At 33.5% G+C, this 23,103-nt stretch overlaps 2 protein-coding genes and 1 pseudogene across 4 annotated transcripts in view; 1 reads left to right on the top strand and 2 right to left on the bottom strand.

Annotated features, from left to right (window-relative positions):
* Positions 1-36: 36 nt before the first annotated feature.
* Positions 37-6,197, top strand: LOC124178587 (ATP-dependent RNA helicase DDX24). Its single transcript, XM_046562034.1, has 10 exons — positions 37-312; positions 724-1,372; positions 2,679-2,938; positions 3,009-3,154; positions 3,287-3,576; positions 3,649-3,871; positions 3,964-4,075; positions 4,271-4,388; positions 4,506-4,683; positions 5,726-6,197. The coding sequence occupies exons 1-10, from the start codon at positions 115-117 to the stop codon at positions 6,009-6,011; spliced, it is 2,460 nt and encodes an 819-aa protein (XP_046417990.1). The 5' UTR covers positions 37-114; the 3' UTR covers positions 6,012-6,197.
* Positions 6,198-6,210: 13 nt separating this feature from the next.
* LOC124178275 lies at positions 6,211-10,849 on the bottom strand (annotated as a pseudogene).
* A 423-nt stretch (positions 10,850-11,272) lies between these two features.
* Positions 11,273-23,103, bottom strand: part of LOC124178588 (dystrobrevin beta) — a 37,655-nt gene continuing 25,824 nt past the window's right edge. The window contains exons 8-17 of one of the 3 annotated variants that reach the window (XM_046562035.1): positions 22,890-23,017; positions 22,610-22,708; positions 22,248-22,335; positions 21,925-21,963; positions 20,529-20,647; positions 19,734-19,899; positions 19,113-19,399; positions 16,977-17,122; positions 14,983-15,042; positions 11,273-13,870 (exon numbers count right to left, since the gene is read on the bottom strand). In XM_046562035.1, the coding sequence (XP_046417991.1) occupies positions 13,608-13,870; positions 14,983-15,042; positions 16,977-17,122; positions 19,113-19,399; positions 19,734-19,899; positions 20,529-20,647; positions 21,925-21,963; positions 22,248-22,335; positions 22,610-22,708; positions 22,890-23,017 (1,395 nt within the window). In that variant the 3' untranslated portion in view covers positions 11,273-13,607. The remainder of the gene's footprint in view (positions 13,871-14,982; positions 15,043-16,976; positions 17,123-19,112; positions 19,400-19,733; positions 19,900-20,528; positions 20,648-21,924; positions 21,964-22,247; positions 22,336-22,609; positions 22,709-22,889; positions 23,018-23,103) is intronic. The other 2 variants (XM_046562036.1, XM_046562037.1) reach the window with 2 other exon arrangements.

Genomic DNA, 23,103 nt, shown 5'->3' with positions numbered 1-23,103 from the left:
TAGTTAGGTTATATAATATATAGTTATACTTCCCTGTCATCTGACTCGCTTCGAATTCAATGCTCGCACGTGTTCGTCGTGATATGTGCGTTTCTTTCCTCGCAAATCGAGGTTATGTTTAGTCGAAACAAACAAGCAATGGGGAAAATCAAAAAGGATAAATCTCAGACGTGGAAACCGTTGAAATTAGAGGGTGCCTTTTTCGCTGAAGGTATTGATGGCCTGATCGGAATTGAAGAATTGACGGATTACAGTCTCGAAAAAGGAACCAAAAAACGAAAAGCAACTCGCTCCGATGACAAATCAGACAAGGTAAATGGTTTCCTGCATATTGAAATAATTTTAAATATCTCTAATACTATACCGTTCACCGAACAATGGTCTCAATATTATGTACAAGCACACGAAATACATATCAAGTTAACTCTGGTACGATAGAGCAGCACTTCTTCTTTCGAGAGTTAAATCACTACCGATAACAGATGATACATATTAAGGATATTGAAGGGAATGAAAAATGCAGAGAGAAATTTGTAAAACTTACAGTATCTGGACAATATTAACGAACTTTCGCAGTGCATGAAAGGAAAATCTGCTTACAGCATAGTTTTAGTTGATTGATTTATGACCTGTAGTCAGTAACATTACAGAGAATAACCAATAGCTCTGCCAATTTTCTTCAATATTAATAACAAGAAAATTGAATCATATTTAACAAACAAGGGTAACAAGAAGAAAAAGGCTCAGAAACTCGATGACCAGATTGACAATGACGAGGAAGACGAGCATTCAGCTCAAAAGAAAAAACTTAGAGCAGCTGTGAAAGGAGAGAAAGTGAAGCCGAAGAAGAAGAAGCAAAAACTCGACGATAAACGTGGTGTAAAGCAATCTGATCTTATTGAAGAAGAGTCTGGTATTGGATCGGATAGCGAATCTAATTTGGATAAAAACGGGCATGAGGTTGATGCAGAGGATGGATGTCTGGTCAATCCAGACAATCTAAAATCAGATATAAACGTACATTCATGGACTTCGCTGGGTGTACCTGAAATATTGGTAAAAGCATTGGCTGACCAAGGTTTTCAAGCTCCGACACCAATTCAGGCTCTGACCTTGGCTCCAGCAATTTTGGGAAGGAGAGATATTTTAGGTGCCGCTGAAACAGGAAGTGGAAAAACTTTGGCTTTTGGTTTACCAATTTTAAATGGTATTCTGGAGGCTCAGAGGAAAGAGGCAGATAAAGTGAACGAAAGCAATAATTCAACTGAAACAGGTGATCAGGACTGGAACAAATTAGGTGAATCAGAAAATGAAGATGACGAAGATATACTCTCTATGGATGAATTGTCAAATGAAGAATATTCAGATTCTGGTTTGTAATTATCTCTGATTGTCTATGTCAATAGAGTTATGCATTTTCATTGTTACAAAGTGTTTGACTTGAAATCGTTTGTATGCATTGACAAAATCAGTGAATCTAAGATCAATGGCTTATTTTGAAATGACGAGGAACTTGCTTGGATCGAGAAACTTCGTCGAATATCATACTTCAATTTTTCGAAATTGTTGCACATGTAGCAATAATGCCATTGGTTTATTGGCTACCCAGAATCAATTTCACTTGAATAACACGAGAGACATTTTTAAACAGAAATTAGGGACTATATATTCCAACTAGAAAACTGTTATTCGCGATGATTATTTCAACTCTCTTTTTGATTAAATAGAATATGCTCAAGCAGTATGCTAGAAATTATGTGGTATCACTAATTTTGTAAATGACTGCTAATGGTAATTGGCTGAAAATAATTTAATATGAATTACAATACTTTAATGTGTATGTGACTAGATGGTTTAAACAGTCTATGATGCTTGGGTACTTTTGTTTTGACAACCAATTGTTCAATTTGATTGAGGTTTGTGTAATTCAAAAGTATGTAGATCGAACTTCATTTGCATATTTTTCTTTAAAATCAATTGTAGCAATGATAGTCTTATGTCAACCATTTTGCTTGGTGAATTGAAATACGATTTTTCATCCAATTCTTACAACTTTTTTATTTAACTAACACAAAAATGTGATTGTTAAAAAAATAAGTGGGATCATCGCAGAGAATAAACTATCCAGAAATACTGTCACTGAATTTAACATAAATCGGTTCAGCTGTTTTTGAGGTACTGCGGGCACTGGAAGACATAAAAATACTTCAGATTCATTCTGTTAAACAAAAATACGTAAATAAAGCTTGATCTTCATACTTCTGAATGAATCAAACCCTAATCGAATTTAGTAATTGATTGCTATTCTCTTTTTCAGCCTTCTACTCGTATAAATACCCTTAAGGAATAAAAGTGAAGTTCTTTCTCAACAAAAATACGATGATGTCGAAATCATTGCAAGCTAGGAGTCCAAAGAGTTTTCTGTGGAGCATTAATTTTTAAACGAAAGATTCTGTTTATTACCTTAAAGAATTCTCGAGACATTCATTTGTAAAGTTTGAAGTGCACAATTGTACCTTAAATAGTTGAAAGAATAATACTACAATTATTTTGTTAAATGAGTAAATACCTTTTTTCTACTACCATGCAAAGGAACAATAAGCAGTTTGACAACTAGTACTTGGCTTTGGTGAGCATATATTTCACACCATGTATTTACAATATAACTTTTTTGTTAGAACACGACTATGTCACAAAAGAAAGTGAAGAGGATAATGAGGAAGAATCAGATTTTGAAGAAAGAGAAGAAATTGTTAGTGATGAACTGTTAAATGCGGAAGGTATCGGTTGTGTCAGAGCAATTGATAATATTATGATTAATGACTCGCGCGGCTCTCCAAAAAAGCCCCTGTACGCCTTAATTCTAACACCAACCAGAGAGTTGGCTATTCAAGTTAAAAACCATCTTGTGAAGGCTGCAAAATACACTGGGATCAGAGTAAGTTTTAGCAAAGAAATTGTAAAAGGTAAATTTTTCCTTTCATACCTTACAAAGATTTCACTTCAAGATTGCTGTCGTCGTGGGAGGGATGGCTGCTGTTAAGCAGGAGAGAATTCTTAGCAAATCACCGGAAATAGTTGTTGCTACACCAGGTCGATTGTGGGAACTTATTCAAGAAGGCAACGCGCACCTTAATCAAGTTGATGATGTCAAGTAATGAAGTTTCCCCTTTGTTGCAAGCTCTATTGAACAAAACAATTTCTAGCTTCTATTAGAGTGATGAAGTATTTAACTTTTTTCTCCGACGAGAATCAATAACACGACCGTTTTTTTCTTTTGCTTCAGATTTCTGGCTATTGATGAGACAGATAGAATGGTGGAAAGAGGACACTTTCAGGAGTTACACAGTCTTCTCGAAAAAATAAACATGAACGGTGAAAAAATGAAAACGCGACAAACGTTCGTTTTCTCCGCGACACTGACCATGGTTCATGATATTCCGCAGCATTTGTCAAAGAAGAAAAATAAACACCGACATAAAATACAGAAATTCACACCCGAACAGAAGTTGAAAAAAGTTATTGAAATGATAGGCATTTCAAATCCTAAAGTTGTTGATGTTACTAAACAATCTGGTAAACTTTTGGTCGATTAATTTAATTGCATATTTCCCTTGACATTGTGATGGAACTTGTCATATTTTATAGGAACTGCTGCAAGTTTGACTGAATGTCGTATAGCATGTACAATTGATCATAAAGACTACTACCTTTATTATTTACTGAAAAGACATGCTGGTAGAACTTTGGTATTTTGTAACAGTATTGGTTGCGTCAGAAGGCTTGCGACTTTATTGGAGATTTTAGAATGCAATCCTTTACCGCTGCATGCTAGTATGCAGCAACGGCAAAGGTTGAAGAACCTTGAAAGGTATACTCAAATTGTGCACACGGAATGGAGTACTGCATTTAACAGCTTTTTACCCGTCTATTGAAGCTTGATAAACATCAGCGTATCTTTAGATTCCAGGCAAATGAAAATGGTGTCTTAATAGCTACTGATGTCGCTGCCAGAGGTTTAGACATACCTAATGTAGAACATGTGATTCATTATCAAGTGCCAAGAACATCTGAGGTATCGTATTTTGCATTATCCATAATTTTGTATTATCCATAATTTTGTGTATTGCCTTTAACAAGTGATCATCTTCATATAAGTAATCCATATTTTTCCATTATACACCATAGCCAAACAAACGATTGTAATACATACCTAATTTCATTTTATAGTTGTTTATTAAATCATATTCTAACTGTGCCTCTACTTCAGGGCTATGTACACAGAAGTGGCAGAACAGCCAGAGCACAGAAGGAGGGCATCACTATTTTGTTAATGGAACCATCAGAAATGCAATATTACACTAGACTATGCAAAACGCTCGGAAAAAGTGAGTCTCAGTTTCCATTTATATGCGTTTAGATGTCCTTGATATAAATGGTCACTATCAGTTTGATGTAATATTCAAAAGGGTACTAATATTATTTGTTCTCTTTGTCGTTTACAGCTCAGGATATACCCACCTTTCCTGTTGTAGACCGACTGTTAATTGCTGTAAAGGAAAGAGTAAACTTGTCGCGAGAAATAGACAGATTAGAATTGTTGTGTAGAAGGGATAATGCCCAGAAGGGTTGGTTGCATAAAGCAGTCGAAGATATGGACCTCGTGCTTGACGAGGATCAATTGTGAGTTGAGTGTTTAGGCCCGTTAATTATGCAGCAAAAGTTCGTGTGCTTATATGTATATTACAAAATCTAATAATTGTTAAGTTAACATCAGATATCAGAGCAGTTACTCAATGATACATAGAGATTAAAGTATGCTCGTTTTAATTGTCTAGATGAAAATGAGATTATTCATGTACAAAAAATTCATGCAATTATTTGTACAAAAGTCGAGATTATCCTCACTTTCATCTGGATGATAAAAAACAACGAAAGAACGGATGATTCTTAATATACTGAGTAAAAATGATTGTTCGGTCGACAAAATATGTTTATGGATTCTTATGAGGCTGCAAATGATTTGATGAGATCAAGTACAATCTAGTTCGAGAAACGAAATATTTCTTTCGCCACGCACAAAAAACTCTTTTCTCTCAGTGTAACAGATTATAGCAGAGTTTCTTTTAGAAAGACGTTACTCAATTATTTATTTTCACAAAATTACATCAAAGTCTTGATTATGAATTGGCTTTATTTATACTGTCAAAAAAAGGTGATGATCAGCAGATTTGTCCAGGTGAAAATAAAAGATGAACTTGACTCATATTATCTCTGTGAGATGAAAGATGTCTAAAGAAGTCTATCTAGGATTATTGTCTTAGATAATTTACAATACTGGTTGTTACACAGGAGTGGTTTAATTTGTCAAATGCTGAGGACCTTTTCATTCACACTCACTATCGTCCAGCCTACTTTTCACCTTCTTCCATTACGAACTTGAAGTTAATCGCGTGTGCATAACGAAACGTTAAAGAAAAATCACTATTTTCCAATTTTAGAGAAACTTTGAAAGATTTGAATTACCTTAGCTTTAATATTGTAGGTAGATGAGTGGCAGAGGCCATTAACTGTAGCAAATTTAGTTACTTCGGCATGACAGATCAGCTGAAAGAACTCTAATTGTGTACTATTTATTTTATACTAAAGCAACTAATAGCATTGATCAGTAAATTTATAATAAGTTACTTGAAAAATAACTTTGATATCGTTTCTCTTCTTCCAGAGAATCCACAATGGAGGTCCAAGAAAGTGCAGATTTAAAAAGGCAACTCAAAGCTAGAAGACGTCAGCTAAAGAGTTTACTGGCAAAACCACTTTTTCCTAAGGGTTTCTCTGGGAAATACTTAGATTCTAGCATCGAATTTCAATTGGATCAAGGTGCACAGAAAGCAGTTGATGTTATGAAACAAGCTATTGAAGAAAAGCCGAAAAAAAATAAAAAAATCATCCCTGGTATTCCAAAACCAAAACGTTTTTCAAAGCTGAAATTTTCTAGAAAAAGAAAGTAGAACAATCGTATTTTAATTTTCATGAACAGTTTCGAATTTGTACGATAATTTGATGTGACAAAACAAATTACTTTCACCAGATTTTCCTAAAAAAAGTAGCTTGTTTAATAATGTAAGATATGAAAATATGTCTTGCATATGTATAGTACAAAAATCGTTTCAAATAAAATAACGATTTTGGAATAGTTGGTATGCATATTTATTGTGCGAACTGTTCCAATCTAGAATGTATGCTCGCAAAAGCTTCCATTTTATGAACATTTGTGTCACTTGCCTCCGGTGCAGCCTCTTGAGCAACGTAAATGCGTTTCAAATTTAGGCCCATCATTTCTAAATGGATTTCTGCCAGTTCTCGTAAAAGCTCGACCGATATTGCAATGTAGCATTGTGGACGTATTTCCCTGAGGACAGTGCTAAGAGTTTCTAGAGCATCGGCCCACAGTTTTTGTATGGCATACTGACTATCAATATATTCAGGTCAGAATTCCCACTCAAATATAATTACCGAATGTATTTTTTTGCAAATTCTTCAAGTAACTAGTATTTACCTCTCAATATCTTCTTCGTAAAATGTAAGGTGTCTGTAGAGTTTGCTAAGATCTAGTATGACACTGGCGTAGTCCATGGGGTGGTCTTGTAAAGTATAAAATGCCTTGGCCCTTTTCAACTATGAGTGTGTGTACAAAAAAAGTGCTCTAGCTTGCATTGCTGTCTCTACAGAAGAAGCTGTCACTTGCTTCTCATACTCGGCAATATCCAATGTTGGAAACAATAAAAATGGTCCTACAAAGTTGAATAACAGTGATGAACCTAATTTTTTGCTGCAGAACTATTATTGTGAGTATATCAAAATGTATGATTAACCCTTTCGGTACGGACGCATTCTACGTCGCGCGGTCCCCGCTGACCGAGCAGTCGCGGCAAGCGTCCGTACTTGCGGAACAACTGCAAGCGCTCGTCAGACGCACAATACCACGCTATCTTACACAGAGCGAGTGCAGTCGCTCGTACAAAAAATGCTTAAAAAATTATAACATAATGCAATTAGAAAATATAATTTAATAATATAAATGAAACACATAAACATCCAAATTTTATAATTTAATAATGTAATTTTGTATGATAAGTTTGAAAGCACGGGTATACGTAAAGGCCTACGTCACATGTTTTACATTGATAATGTGATTGTCGTTGAACACCATTCTTAATACAAACAACACACTTTCTCAGTGCACTTTTTCGTTTTGTTTTCTCGTTAGTGTAAATCGCTGGGAAATGTCTACCAGTAAGTCTCAAAGAATATTTATCCGCAGATTTAGGACCGCTACGTCTAACATCGTTTTTATGATATTTTCGAAAAATTTGCCGTACTAATTCAAGATGAAAAGCAGCTATAGAAATATCTTTTTCTGTTTTATATTTATATAAACAATAAGAATTCCAAACGGCAATATCTAGCAAATGAAAAGAGTATTTCTTGTACCATTTTATAGATTTTCTAACGGATTTAATAGAACTTATGACCATATCACATTTGTCGATAGCTCCCATTGACAAATTATAATTGACTACACATTTAGGTTTATATACGATTTCTTGCGTCCTATAATTTCTTTTTCCTGTAGATATAAATTCGCTAGTATGGAAAGTAGATAATATAAGTACGTCCCTTTTATCTCGCCATTTAAGGGCCAGCAAATTACTTGATGTCCGAAAATCAACCTCGCCTTTTTCTAATTTTTTGTCCATTACAGGCATTCCTTTTCGTCTTCGCTTTACAGTTTCACAAGAATTCGTTACATTTGTATGTAATAAATTAAAAAGAGCGGGACTGCTATAATAATTATCAACATACAGTGAATGACCTTTTCCCAAGTGCAGTTTCAAAAGTGTTAAAACGATGTTTCCTGTTTTGCCAATGTTTTCCATGTGCTCTGTCACGTGTGATTCACTGCCCGTATATACGATATCTAGTACATAGCCAGTTTTACAATCACATAATACATATGATTTAATGCCAAATCGGCTTCTCTTGGCCGGTATATACTGTTTAAAAGATAGCCTACCTTTGTACAATAATAGACTTTCATGTATGCATAAATTTTGAAACGGATAAAACAAATCTTTGAACGATTTTTGAAGTCTGCTTGAAACGCTACTAATTTTTTGCAACCGATCACAAGAATTTTGATTATCATCACTAAAATGCAACATTTTCAATAAAACTAAATATCTATCCCTACACATAGTTTCGCTAAAAATATCAGATTTTAAAAGTTTATCCTTGGACCAATATTCACGAAGCGCTAATTTTTTATTTCGTGACATTAGTAAGGTACAAGCGAGAAAACAGTATAGTTCGTCAACAGTTGTTCCAATTTTGACATGACACGTCTTATCACTTACTATACGTGCCCAATACTCATTTGTCTTATCTACAATAAAGTCTACAAGATCAGGTGAAAAGAATGATTCAAAATAATGTAATATTGTAGAGCAAAATTGTAAGTTTTCTGTCTGAAGTCCGGAATTGGAAAAATCAAAATTATGAAATGTTAATTCAGCATTCTTCGTAGTCCATTGGATATTATGGAATGAAGTTGATGGCGAAGCATCTTCAATATTATCATCTTCTGATGCTGACGTGCTAAGTACTTTTGTCCGACGAATTGGCTTCTTTCTAGTATAAATATTATTAACTGCACTATCGCTATCGAACTCCGAAGTTTTGTCGTATATCTCATTGCTCTCATTTTCGATGGAGTAACAGTTTCCTTTTCTTCTTTTGCAATTCCTCTTCATTATCTTTGAGGGGTACAAAATAAACGAAGAATATAATAAAATCAAATGATGTGATAATGCAGAAAAATTAACACATACCGTGAAAATATTCCGAACGTCTGAGCGAGCCGAGACAAGCGTACTGTTCAAAAATGTTTCTTATAGTGTTGCTCGTTTCGTCAGTTTATTATTAGGCAACGTAAAACAAGTGCAAAATACTTGCGATGGATTACCATGGAGATAACATATATATTCTGCTCATGAAGAGTCGCGAGTGACCTAAGTCACCGTTCGCACATAACGAGCGTCTTATGTTGGGTTATCATGGTCACCGCTCGGACAGAGCAAGTGTCGGGCGTTGGGTGACTATAGTCACCGCTCGGGCCGAAAGGGTCAAAAAATATAATACCTCGGTATTCTTCATTGTCAACCTTTTCTGTAGTTATTGCTTCTTCTTTAGGGCCATTTTCAAGCAAACTTTGTGAAGTTACCGATACAGAGTCGCTGACAGCAAATGTCACTTGAGATTTTTCATGAACCATATTTTTGCAACTTTGAGAGAGTGGAACTTCCTTGTTATTGCTCTCGCTGACATATTTCATTGTCATTTCTTTTGATGTTGATGGTTTACATTCGTTGCTGGTCATGAATGGGGCAGACCACAGTTTTTCCAAAATTTGATTTGGCTCTGCATCCAACGAAGATACGATACTCATTTTGGAAACACTGAATAAAAATAGACCATATTTGACCCAACATTTGGCAATGTCTGAAAATCTGAGCTGTAACTGTTCCCACCTATAAGTATTACATAATATGAAGTTGATGAAAATTATTTACAACTTATGAGCAAGATTATATTTGGCAGTGAAAATTGTATCTCGGTGACTAATTAAAATACCTCACAAAGATAGATAATTCTACTGTATTTAGGTGAGCGATAAAGAATTGTTCAGTGAAATTTAATTACTTCAGTATTGTGTTCTTAGATGGTTTCAATGCTTTGAGTTCCTTTTCATACTTGTAGAGCATGTAAATTGCGGCAGACAAATGATGTCTTGCTTCTCTAAACCAGTTATATGAATTATAAACATGTCACTTAAAAAAATATCTTGATAGAACAACCCTATCTTTACCAAGAATGCCATTTAAAGCACATTGCTCGTACAGTACCAGCAATGCGTTTGGTAAATACTGATTTCTCCATGATGTTAGCACAACAGCAAAACAGAATTTCGATATTGTTCTGCAAATTTTTGACTTGCAGCTCACAAATGCTAAATTGTAATGAGAGAAATGTGAAAGTAAATATACTTGAATCTATTTTTTCTGAGAAAGTACGATGCAAGTCTAGCAGATTTTAGTGCCCACAGTGTGACATCTCCGTCATTCATTTCAAGTTGTCTTCGAAGTACCTCGTGATGATATTCAGCAAATTTGTCATACAGCCCCTTTTTGTTATAAATGTAACCAAGCATCTGTAAATTATTTGTAACTAAACGTTCCAATTTGTTACTAAAACCCGAAGTAGGGTGTATGGCAGTATCAGGCAAAAAAAGATCATCGCTGGTGTAAAACTTTATATGAGTATTCTGTTTTTTCAAACTTCTGTATGTAGACTCGGCCAACTCCAAGAGTTGTTTAGGTTTGTCAAAATCCTCTCGCTTTGAACGCAAATACGAGTAGTGATTGATTATTCTGAACGTCAGGAATATTATTTCTGGTTCGAACATCACATTTTTTATACCATCTAACACGTCAACCAAAACTTTTTCGGCAACTTCGTCTTCATTTAGATTAATAAGTATTTTTGATTGTTCATAAGAGAGAGTTGTCTTCATCGCCAACAGCCGTAAGCTCATGGGTCTGTCAGGAATCATCATACCGTTAATCATCTCAATTAAAGGCTCGATTGCAGTTTTCACTTCCTCAGACAGATTCATAGCAGGGTCGTTTTTATCACTACAACCTTCAATCTTCTGAAACTTTTTGACGTGCTGAAACTGCTTGTGCAGAAATTCAAAATTGGATTTCATTGAAGCCTGACTTTCCTCCATCGTTGTAATATATACCACGTTTCTCATTTTGCCCCTGTGAAATTAATTTAAAGAAATAGATATATTCTGAGAGGGTAAAATAAATTTGTAGTAAACATCACACTTTTGGATTTCTAACACTTGCTTGTTTCGACTTGGTTTCTGACATATTCGGTGGAGACCAGTGTGCTTTGAAAGCAGTTTTCTATGTACCAATTACTCGCCATGTGTGCAGTGGCTTCTGTGTATCATACGACAGTGCTACTGTCCTTGTTTAGTGAGATGATGTAATTTCAATCCACAAACATTGTACTTTTTTAGTTCCTCAATGCGTCTTGTTGCCTACAGATGATAGAAATGAGTGATATTGTTTTTTGAAAAGTCAAAGTAAAACCACAGCCAGTTGTCTATTTTGAGATATTTCGGAAACTGTATACATCTGGACATTGATTCTGTTTTATTTATTTTCATTAAGTACTTCTTTTTAAATAGCAGCTACATAATTTTCATACAATGAATCTATATATTGACAAAATCAAAGATTTGAAATTATATATACACATGAAATATTTTGTAAGACTAATATGTTATTTCAACTTTAAAATATTACAAAAACCAGTAGTTTATAACAATAGTATCGTTTTTGTGGTTTATTCAATTGTGGAATGTATGATAAATTCTTATAGGAACTAAAATAAATTATTTTATGCTCAACGTACAAGTAATTAATGAATGTCACATCATTTGTGTTACATCAGAAAATGTATCGTTTTTGGTGTTATATAAATATATTGGTGATTTTTTGTGCGCTGCCTATATACTCATAAAAACTCATGTTAAGTCATACAATAATTTGTCATTTTATGTACAATGCCGATATATATATAATAAGCTATAATCCTGAGTCACACAACAATCTCCGCAATTAAAGATTTAGTTTTCAATCTCGCAAAAGAAAGCTACACGTCTTTGGCTAAGTGGGCTCCACGAGTGAACCACGAGCAGTAGAAGTATTTATTCAGCACTTTTCTAAGATTTTCAATGTTTCACAACAAACGGTAAGTATCCAAAACAAATTTTGATTGAATATGACTTATCATCGTGAGTTAGTTAGGAACACGTACACGATTTGAAACTCCACTGTGTACACAAGTCCTGTTCAATGAGTTAAACGGTACAACAGAAACTATCGTAACATTTCTCAATTTCAACAATATTCGTTTGTCTATTTCTAGATCATTCTATAACTCTGTTAAATGTTTGAGACTTTAACTTAATATTAAAGTAACAATAATATCGTGAACGTAACGCTAATTTTGTCACATACGCTAATACCACATTTATTTATGCTACACCTAGGAAATGCTATTCAACTTTAATATCAAGACATCAGACAGATGATTATGCGAAATGCTAATTTTTAAAATGCACTGTATTAGTTCTGTATGCATGCAATAAGACTATCGAGAATAAATGTGATTAAGAACAAAGAGCGCACTGAATGGTGTATTACGAAACAGCCAGAAAGGCTGCAGTCCTGGAAAATAGGGAATATCGTGAGATCGTTTAGAAAAAGATATGTTCAAATATATTAATGGTTCTCTAGCAATGTAGTATATAATGAATTTTCCGCTCCATAAAGGAAAACATTTTAATATTGGAAAACCAGAAAACTTCAGAGATTTTCAAATCTTGCTTATTGTAATCAACCTGTATTATTTTACAGCAATTAAAATGCATTAAGAAGCTCACTGTCAGTAACAAATTGATTCAACAATTTCACTGCCTTTGAAGTTGGACGGCACAATCAGCTTTTTATAAACTATAAAAGCATAAATAGCAGAATGATCAGAATCAGTTGAAACTGAATTTGCGATACTTATGCTTTCAAGAAAATATTGCTAATCACTTAATGCACAGATCACTATTTTTCTTAGTGATTGCTGAGAGTATCATTAGTAACAGTTTGACACTACCCGAGGTTTTTAAGAATATTAAAAATTCCCTCTGTAATAATCACAGCATTTTTCGAATTCGAAAAACGTACATATGACGCAAAAAAAGCCGAACATTGACCATATACCTTGACTGAAAATTATCTTCAATCAACGCTACATTATTGGTTGACTCTAATTTGTATGAGATGTATTGAAATGTTTGCAATGGAAAGCTACCGTTCATCTAGTGATCTATGTCGACTTTGGTCAGTTTTATTGAACACGTATGAGCAGAGTATTTTCGACTTTTTATAAAATTGATTTGATGAGTAGAAGTTATAATAATTATGAACAATTTTAATCTGTATGGCGTTTTGATTCTTTACGTTTTACGGAATATCCGTAAAAGGAATACACCGCTTTTGACGTGATGTATCAATGTGAAAATGCCGATTTAGTAATGTTTTAACAAGGTATTGAATAGCTAATTACTTGACACATTGAATAACATGCCTCTAGAGTCGAATAGATTTCTAAAAATAATTAAATTACAGAGCGTGAACTATTTGAACAATGATGATTATGAAATATGCCGTAGGAGTGAGAATTCCCTTACATTTTAAGATATTGTGAACGTGAAAAAAAAAACAAAAAATTGAATATGTTTCTTGATCTAGTCTTGAGTTGAAGTAATACCATAATGAGTAATTACAATAATCTTGATGTAGCAGCGGTGAACGAGTTGTAGAGAACTCGCTATTTATTCAAAAATCAACACTCATCTTCAATTCGCATCTTTTGCGGTATTTTGGTGAAGATTTCTAACATTCATTTCAAACTATTTATCGATTAACCCATCTCTTTACTGCTTCTTCCCAGTTTGATTCGCTTTCATCTTGTTTTTCTCCCTCTGCTTCTTCCCTTTCACCCCTTTCTTGTTCTTGTTCACTAGATGGTGTTGCTGATGGAGTTTGAGATGCATTTGTATTACGGGCACGTAGCTCAGCCAAAAAGTCGTTTTCTTGTTCGTAACGACGTTGTAATTCTTCACGCCAAGAGTTACCTCCGCCACTACTGTCATCTCCGTCCTCACCGGCCTCGAAGTCTATTGACATATTGATAGAAATACATACAGCCTGCTGGCAATTTATTTAGTCCCAGGAATCAAAGTTAATCAATCAATTTGAATCTTCGGAAATTTTTCCTTTTGAAGATGAATCAATTTTTGTATAATTATTTTCTTATCAAAACTTATCTTATTAAAACTTATCGTTGAAATTTGGAGTTGGTTGATTTGTTTCAATTGACTGAGTTTTAACATACATATTAACTATTTCTGCTTTGTCAATTTATCAATTTGTTCACGAGGAATACAATTCTTTAAAAGTATCGACTCGTATTGAAATGGACAAAAATTAGGTAGTTTAGGTATTCAACATATAACTGAAAAGTAATTAATGCAACTAACTATAGTGAATATTATGCAATTCAAAATATAAGGAAAGATTTTGATTATTCATTACCGTTATAATACTTTTAGTCCAATTACACTGCAGAAAACGTTAGTACAAGTGCAAAAGGGATATGAATGTAAACTAAGAAAATTAGAGAAAGATTGACTTATTTGTTTCAGCATACATGTATTAGTATATAAACTTTGGAACACGAATAAACAATATAAACTTGAGCATATTAAAAAACTTCAACATTATTGTTGTTATTGTAATACGGTTGTGAAAGAGATTGCCACCAATATTATGTATGCGTATTAGCAAAAATTGAATCATGAATAAAAACAATCTTTCCAGAAATCTCGGTTCATATAATACAAAAAAATTGTGTGAACTATAGAGGTAATACGTGATTTCATCATATAGTTAAAAACGATCTGCAATGATAAACAACTCATACTTTCCAGTTACTCGCACTTCAGTGGATTTTTAGTACAGTAAACTTTGAGCAGTTTCTAAGACCAGTCTCTAAAGATGTAAAAATTGTTCGTTATTTGGTATACAACTTCATGTAGCATTCCAATAATTTACGCAAGCATTTTAATTATCATTTTGTTTCTTTGTTTTTTTTAATAGTTTCTACAATATCACGTACTACTCTATAATAACAAGGAATGACACAATTAAGTTTTGTTAGTTTTAAATACTAATAGAGTATCGATAAAACAAAAAAAAAAAAATTCTAGTGGAGATTACATACGCTTACCTAAAGGTTTTCTGATGTTGTGACGTGCTGGGGCTGGAGTATGATCTTCCTGGTCTGAGTCTGCAAGCCAGTAGGAGACATTCACAGAGGGTGCATATCACACATTCCATAACACGTCTAGAGTGTCACTGGTTTATAATTCATCATTCTGTCCAATTACCCAAATTTTTATCTTAACCGATCCTTACTCTGTTACGAAATTTGCAAATTTTGCAGACTTATCAGAGTAAAATGTTCACTGACAGAAATTTTTTTAAATCTCAAGTTTCAAAATAGTTCACAATTTCAAATTGGCCTGGAAGTTTTCAAATTGATCTATTTGAAATATTGCTGTCCAAGTGTTAATGGAAATGATCATTATATTTTTAATTTAACATAATTATCATTATGTCTGCAATGCAAATTAATTTGTTACTACCATTATGAAACGAAATTTATGTGTTGAAACAATCTGCAAATGCCATTTTATGTCTTGCGTAGCCGTACAGTCCATGCGAAAACTAAACTAAGTACTCTAAAACTATTTTAAGTTAGTAAAACGTATTACAGAGGTGAAGTTAATATAAATTAAGAAGTACGGTTATCACAAAGGATTTTTCTATTAATAAAACAAACTAAGAAAATAATACAGATCATTAAATGTTTACTTTTAAAACTCGATGTGTCCAATTTTGTCTGCTCTGATCATTCGTCTCAGTATCAACTTTTAGTACTATAACCGTACAATAACCAAAACATAGTATCTTCAATAATTGAGGCGGTAGAATAAGTTGTAGGGAATTATTTGTAGGCAGTAGTATATTATAATGCAATAATTAAACACAGGGCAATACAAAGTCTACCGAAGAGTTGAAAAGTTTATTTTCACGCAGTGTTAATACGCGACAAATTTCAAGTGTTAAGATGCTGGTCGTGTGGAAGCAATTATTATTTTGATTTTTAAATAATGTGTTGTCTGGTAAAATTTTGCCCGAGTATGTAATTTATATAATTTCATAACGTGCTCATTAAAGTATAAAATTATTTGAATAATAAATTTTACGTAACATGCACGTGATGACAATTATTTCATGTTCTCTGCAGAAATCAGTGGAAATTTAATACATGCCCAGCAGACATGCTTCTTCATTATGAACGTTCGAAGAACAATAAATAAATAAAGCAGAGTTTATATGTAACATTAATTGGAAGAATTTGAAAAATTTAGACAAGCACTGGCAAGTGTTAGCAATTCATTGTATCTTTGTAATGTCAAGATAAAACACGATGCAATAATAGCATCAGTGGAAATGGCAGAAAACAGTTTTACAATTGAGACAAGATGAAGCAGAAAAAATTTAACACATAAAACCTAATTCGCAATTTACCAAGTTGCTGTTTCACTTCCATGTGAGGCATGTTTGAAAATATACAAGCTCCCAATGCTGAAAGCCGGCAATACAGTAGATACCTTACTGCTATTTTCTCGAAACTGTGGGTGATATTTTTTTAATTGTGTACACATAACACTTGCGGATGTCACATTAAAAGCCAAACGGATTCGTAGAGGTATTAGAAAACTTGTCTTCTCGGATTTTTCGATAGTTTCAAGAAAACAGTGGTAAGATATCCATGTTTGACTGTATTTATAATTATTAAGCTAATTACGATAACATTTCCTAGCATCCAGGTATTATTGCATGACATAAGAATATATACACGGAAAAAAGTTTCAAACGGAAGCGCAATAGATTTAATACATAAATTAATGTGTGAAGCTGTTGCAACAGATAGACATAGTATACATACGGTTTCTTTATTACTAAGTTTGGAAAGTTAATTCATTCTAGCTCACCTTCTTGAAAAACGACGAGTAGCGAGATTAAAGCCATACCATTGATGTCATGAATATGTAAATAGTGTAACGACAACTTTGCTGAAGTTATTCATATCTAAGAGTTAATTAATTGTCCATCTGTAGCATCAGCATCGTGTCTGACATTTTAATAGCATACCTGAATTTAATTCCCTGACCAGTGTTGACATCGCATTGGTAACGCTGTCTGCAGCAACTAGCAAATCATTGCGCAACGAACGTCCCAAGCTGTTGTTAGCGCTACTCGAACCACTTCCAGGTAAACTGTTTGTCCCAAACGCCGACCTGACATTGAAAATGTCTATTTTCTATGGGTTGTATATTTCCAGAAAAATGCAAAATTTTATGACAAAATGCAACATATCATGCAATGTTTTATTCTGATATCGATTTCCGTATTGCCTAGAAAATTTAATTGTATATCATCGTAATTTGTATTACTATTAATAACAAATTTACTAAATATACAGAAATAAAATAAAACAGCTTTTTAGCGACACCTTATTTATAGGACGGTTTTTTTTTATTTTTATTTTTTACAATATGATTTGAAATAAGCGGGCGTTTTATCTTAATTTTCTTAACAGCAGAGCATTGCAAAAAAAATAAAATTCATAAGGCAGCATTATTTAAAAGTTTTACTATCAAAGAATATTTAAATGTAGACTCACTTAAGCAATAAGCATAAAAATATTTAATTCGATAGATCTCGCATGCATGTATATGGTGTATATAATTGTATGTAACCAACAATAACAGATACATTTATAAATACACTCATCATTTTCATGCTGCCAAAAAAATAACGACAGTTGCAAGAACTAAATCATTCCCTACAATTAAAAATTACAAAACTACTGGAATTACTGTAGATTGGAGGCAATTTTTTTACATCCAGTTAAAATTTATCCTCCAAGTAATTATCTCGATTTCTAATTCGAGTATCAATAAAAGATAGTAAATTTTAGCCGGTAGTAAAAAAAAACGTCAGCGGTCAGGGCCAGTTACTCTACTTGATGATAAACATTTACAACAAAGGTTTACAGGAGGTATTAATTTCTACCAGAATGTGAAACAACTTGGCGTAAATTAGTAGACGTTTTTTTGTCCAAATTTTTAAATTCCGTACGGCAAAACTCGGCTAACGTAGAAAAACAAGTCGCAAAAAACGAAAGATGATAGAAGTGCCGATGATGAATGATGTCAATTAGTGCAGAGTATAAAAAGACTTTATTCCACGCCTTTGACAGTCTATAAAATACTTTCACAGATTTTAAGATAAAACAATCTTGGCATGGAAGAAGGTGACTTTGATCTGTTCCAAATTATCCATATCAGAGAATATTAAGTGATGTTTGGATATTTCAAGAGTGATGAAAAATATTACCTACATGCGGAGATAATTTAATTTTACACGTGCATATGAAATTTAATTCAATTATTCCAAGCTTTTAATTAACTTTTTCTTTCAAATAGTCATTGTATTACGTGAAGAATTTCGCGAGTAAGTTTTGATCGTTTGACATTAACAGACTTTCACTACGTATGTAAGACTCATCGAGTGTTGCATTTCTTCTATGCAAGCATGGGATTTACTTAATAGTATTCCCTTCAAATTTGCAACAATTAATACACAATACAGCACTGAACTTAAAATACTTTCAGATGTTGGTGCAAATATATTAAAATTTAAGTCGTTACCAATTTTATTGATTAAAAATCAACCAATGAAAATATGTAAATCAACATGAAATTGGTCATCCACGAAAGATAATTTTTGTGCTTCCGATATAGTTGATCTTGATATTAAAAAAAAAAAGAAACTAATTACTTCTGTTAACTACACTCAAAATTTAACAGTAATTAAAAATAGTTCAATTTCACTGCATACAGCTAGTTCCAAGGTTCGAGTATTACTAGTTGGTTAGTATGTGAACAGTTCGCATTTATGAACTGCTCCATCATCGGAACATTCGTTTTTCATAGCATAAACTTCGTTATTGTATACCAAGTAGAATTGAGATGAAAAACGAATTGGATTTTTATCTAATGCCCATACAAGTCGCAGATGATATAGTTATGCCGCATGTACTGATTCAGAGATCATCTAACCTGTATACGAAGTATTATTTGGGCTTGTTCTTGAACTGAAACTAATATAACAATGACATTTCTATTAGTCAAAAACGGTGCGTACATTTAGCAATCATCAACACTAAATTAATATTGGTTGCAAGTATAACAGGCTCCAACGTATCTACATATGCCATCCTACCTTACGTCGCCACCGACGCAGGAGAGGCTATCAGGAATTGGATTCTGCATTGATCCAAGCATCGCATTGTTTGTCATATTTGCCGATGATGTAGGTGGCGCTGAGCTCTGATAACTTTGAGACATTGGTTGTTGATTTTGTTGTTGCTGTTGTGGTACTGATGTTAACGGGCCTCCGGGTGTCGGTGGAGCGGATCTACTGCTAGGAACGCCTCCCGGAGGCAGGGGCGGGGATTTTGTACTTCTTGGTGAACTATTCGGAGTCGATCTTGGCGATGCCTGATGGTTCTTCATCAATCAAAACGTACATAATTAATTTTAATACATTTTTCATGAAAACTGTTGTGCAGTGATGGTAATTTATATGAGAAATAATTGTAACTACCGTAACATTAAGTGTACTACCACATTTTCTAGCGATATCAATGTAAAAAGTGTTTTTTTTCTTCAGACTTCGAACACCCTTCTTTCTCAAATCAAAATGCTGATCCAACAGTTCACAAAGATGAACATTTTACAAGTTATTAACCAGGAATTGTAGTTTATTCATATCCATCTGAATTTCAACTGATTTCCACTACTGAGTATAGTTTTATGATTATATATACTGATCGTATGTTACCTTCAGCAATTTCATTAACCCTTCAAGCTGCACCATAAGCTGCCTTCGAGAATCTTGTAACGTAACAAGATGAGTTTCCAGTTCGTCTTTTCTTTGCCTTAGTGATCTCAACTCAGACATCAATGCTGGATTTTCCAATCCGGCAGCGTTAATTTCTTGTTGCCTCCTAGACATGAATATTTCATTACAAGACAGTAAATCTTTCTAATTCAACGCAAAGAAATCTTCATGATCTACATCAGATAACTTTTTTTAGCAGCAGACAATCTCATCTCAACAATCACAAGTTGATTTTGTATAAACATGGCATGATTTCAAATATTTGGTGGTTTGCAACTGTAATAATGGTTGAAAATATTTAAATATAGAATGCTTATTAAATGGAAAAGCGAATAGTGATAAACTTTGATACAAATTACAGGCATCATTGCAACAAATTGTACCACGAAGTCGATCTGGTAATAGCCTTGCGCGAGTACGTGTACAAATGGTTCAACTCTTACAAATTGACTGCAGTCTGATGCAAAATTTCACAATTCATATTTCTAAAGTCTCGGAAGAGTGAATTCTGTAACTACTGCAACAACTGAATTGTGAAACATTTATTATTATGGTTTGTTTATTGTAAATTGGACTGTATGAGCTATTTAGTTATAGTCTAACATTTACTTGGCGCAACAAAAAAACATTAAGCATCAACAGAACAATTTGAACATGCGTGACTCTAGGATGGTTCGACAGGATGACCACGAGGTTAAGGCTTGATATAAAGGAAGATAAATGACACAGGTATACCTTAACCTTGCAATCTCGCGCATAATCTCCTTGTTCTTTGCTTCTAAATGTGATATTAACTCCCGTTGCGCTCTTGATATGTCCGAAGATGTAAGATTTGCATCTGATGGTGCCCTTCCCTTTAACAATGCACATTATACAGTTATTGAGTTATATTTAAATTACTTCAATACAGAAATAAATATTTCTCATTAATAGACAATACCAGTTGCGTAATTAACAAAATAAATTTACATATTTATTTATTTTCATTATCGACATCCAAAACAATTGTAAGTACAATAGATATAATTAAACTTCACCAAGGCAAACAACTGTCACAACAAATTACTATTACTGTTAAATACGATCAAGATTTTAACAAAAATATTTTATAATTGTGTTACGTCGAATTCATTATTAAGGGGGTATACACGAGTAGACGCAGAAGAAGTAGGTGAATTTTGGTCATTTATATATTGACAATCAATTATGCAATTCGATTAGGGTTTGTTTTATTTTGAAATCAATCAAAGGAGCTCCATTTACATATTTCTTTTATGCAAACTCAAATAATAGGAAGCATTGTTATTGAAAATAACGTCAGTCATTTTTTACTCTGTGACATATTTTGCAGTGCTCACGATATCTCGAAAACACATCAAGATTTACTTGAAATTTGGAGATAGTATTTCCTTATAGTTTCTGCTTTTCCCAACGATCATACTTTACTTATAATTATTACATTTTTTCTGTTAATTGAATGAAAAAGTTGTAAATTTTTAATAAAAAATCGAATTTTAATTCCAAGCAATCTCCGCTTGGATAAAAAGAAAAAAAAGGAGATGGTAGCAAAGAAGATACATCATTCAAGAATACCGTTTCCAAAATTCAAGTAGGTAGATTTAACCAGATTTTAGATGTCGTAGGCGCGATATAATGCTTCACTGAGTGAAATGGTTGATGTTATTGTGAATAACAGTGCTTCCTACTAATTGTTTCTGAATCTATGAAGCTCATCCTATATTCTTTTGAATGAAACAAACAGCAATCGAATTGGATAATTGGCTATCGTGTTATTTATTACCAAAATTTACCAACCTTTTCAGCTATTTCTTCATGTAAATGCATATGAGTTTAATTTAGTGTCTTCAACAATCTTCGGGCGAATACCATACAAATTTTTTTACATAATGCTATGAAAAGTTACTTGTATGTTTATTTCAAAATAAAATGTCAAACTCAACGTTCTGTCGTATTATATAATAGAGCTATTTGACTACACTGTGAATTTGTAATTTGAGACTCACGAATGCCCAAGGTTGACATTATGAGATAACTCTCGATCAAAGTTCAAGCATAGCATGCAAGCATGTATTATGAGTAATTATATGTTAAACTTATAATTTAAACTTACCGCTTGGTCAGCCTGAGACATTTTGGATGCAGAACGAGGCTGTTGAAACAAGTGTAAAGTTGCGTTAAGCCATACTCAACAGCGCATCAGGCTAGGTAAATATCTAGTTGTCTTAATTGCATTAAATTGTTGATGTAACACAATATGGAGAATGTATAAAAATTAGGAGATGCTTTTTATTCAATCGCACACTGGTAGTAAAAACTTTTCCGGACTCTGTTCTATCTATCAAAATAATAATAGTCTGCGATCTGATCAACTAATTAACAAGTCCAACAGCCGAGCAATCTAATCAATAAGTATTTATTAAACTAATAACGCACCACTACGACAGCACGTGCTTCTTGGGCTAGTCTCATGGCATATCTAGCTATGAGTTTGTGCTCATCCTCCAGTCTCGAACTATCCATACTGTAACCAAATGTATCACATGTCAGATTTACGTTGCATTCACAAATATTATTTACTTTGTGGCATGATAGTTGTTCAATAAAAGAGATTTTTTGAGCTAAATAATTGGTTTTGTTGATGACAACTAAAAATAAAATATTTCTTGACATCCAAGTCTTGGGATCATTCTTGCGCTATACAAGAAAATATCACTTGTCTTACTGTTCCAACATTTGGAGGATTTCAGATTCCATAATATGTTCAAAGTTTTCATCGGTCCAAAAATTTTACTCACCTTCTCAACGTTGATCTGCTATCCATTGAGCCAGAATCGAATGGAGCCATAAACCCAGACTCCGGAAATCCATTGTGTGAGGGTAAAGGGGATGGTGGACTGGTCATTCAAAACAAAGATGAATAAAGATTAGCATCACTTTATAAATTATCCTCAAACGTGGTTCAAATCATGGGTTTCACCTTTGGCACTCTATTTCTTCTTGATAAAACATCAAGCCAATATTAGTTTACTCAGAACGTGAATATTGACTGATCTTACCAGCAATAACAGGACTTACACAATATGTGAAAGATCTAGAGTTTTCTCCGGTTGTTCTGGAAACCTTGGTAAATTATTCTTTCCTTTCTCTGGTACACATCTGAAGCTCTTGCGCAGAGAATGTCCAATTTGTTTACTCGGAGATTTCTAGAAACCGATTTTACTTTGATACTTTTATTTTATCGTCACTCGCTTGTCGATTCTAATCAAAGTAGACGCATCATAAGTTCAGC

Source organism: Neodiprion fabricii, chromosome 3, assembly GCF_021155785.1.
Source record: "Neodiprion fabricii isolate iyNeoFabr1 chromosome 3, iyNeoFabr1.1, whole genome shotgun sequence".
In the NCBI taxonomy this organism is placed as follows: domain Eukaryota; kingdom Metazoa; phylum Arthropoda; class Insecta; order Hymenoptera; family Diprionidae; genus Neodiprion; species Neodiprion fabricii.
This window is presented reverse-complemented; position numbering and strand designations above follow the sequence as displayed.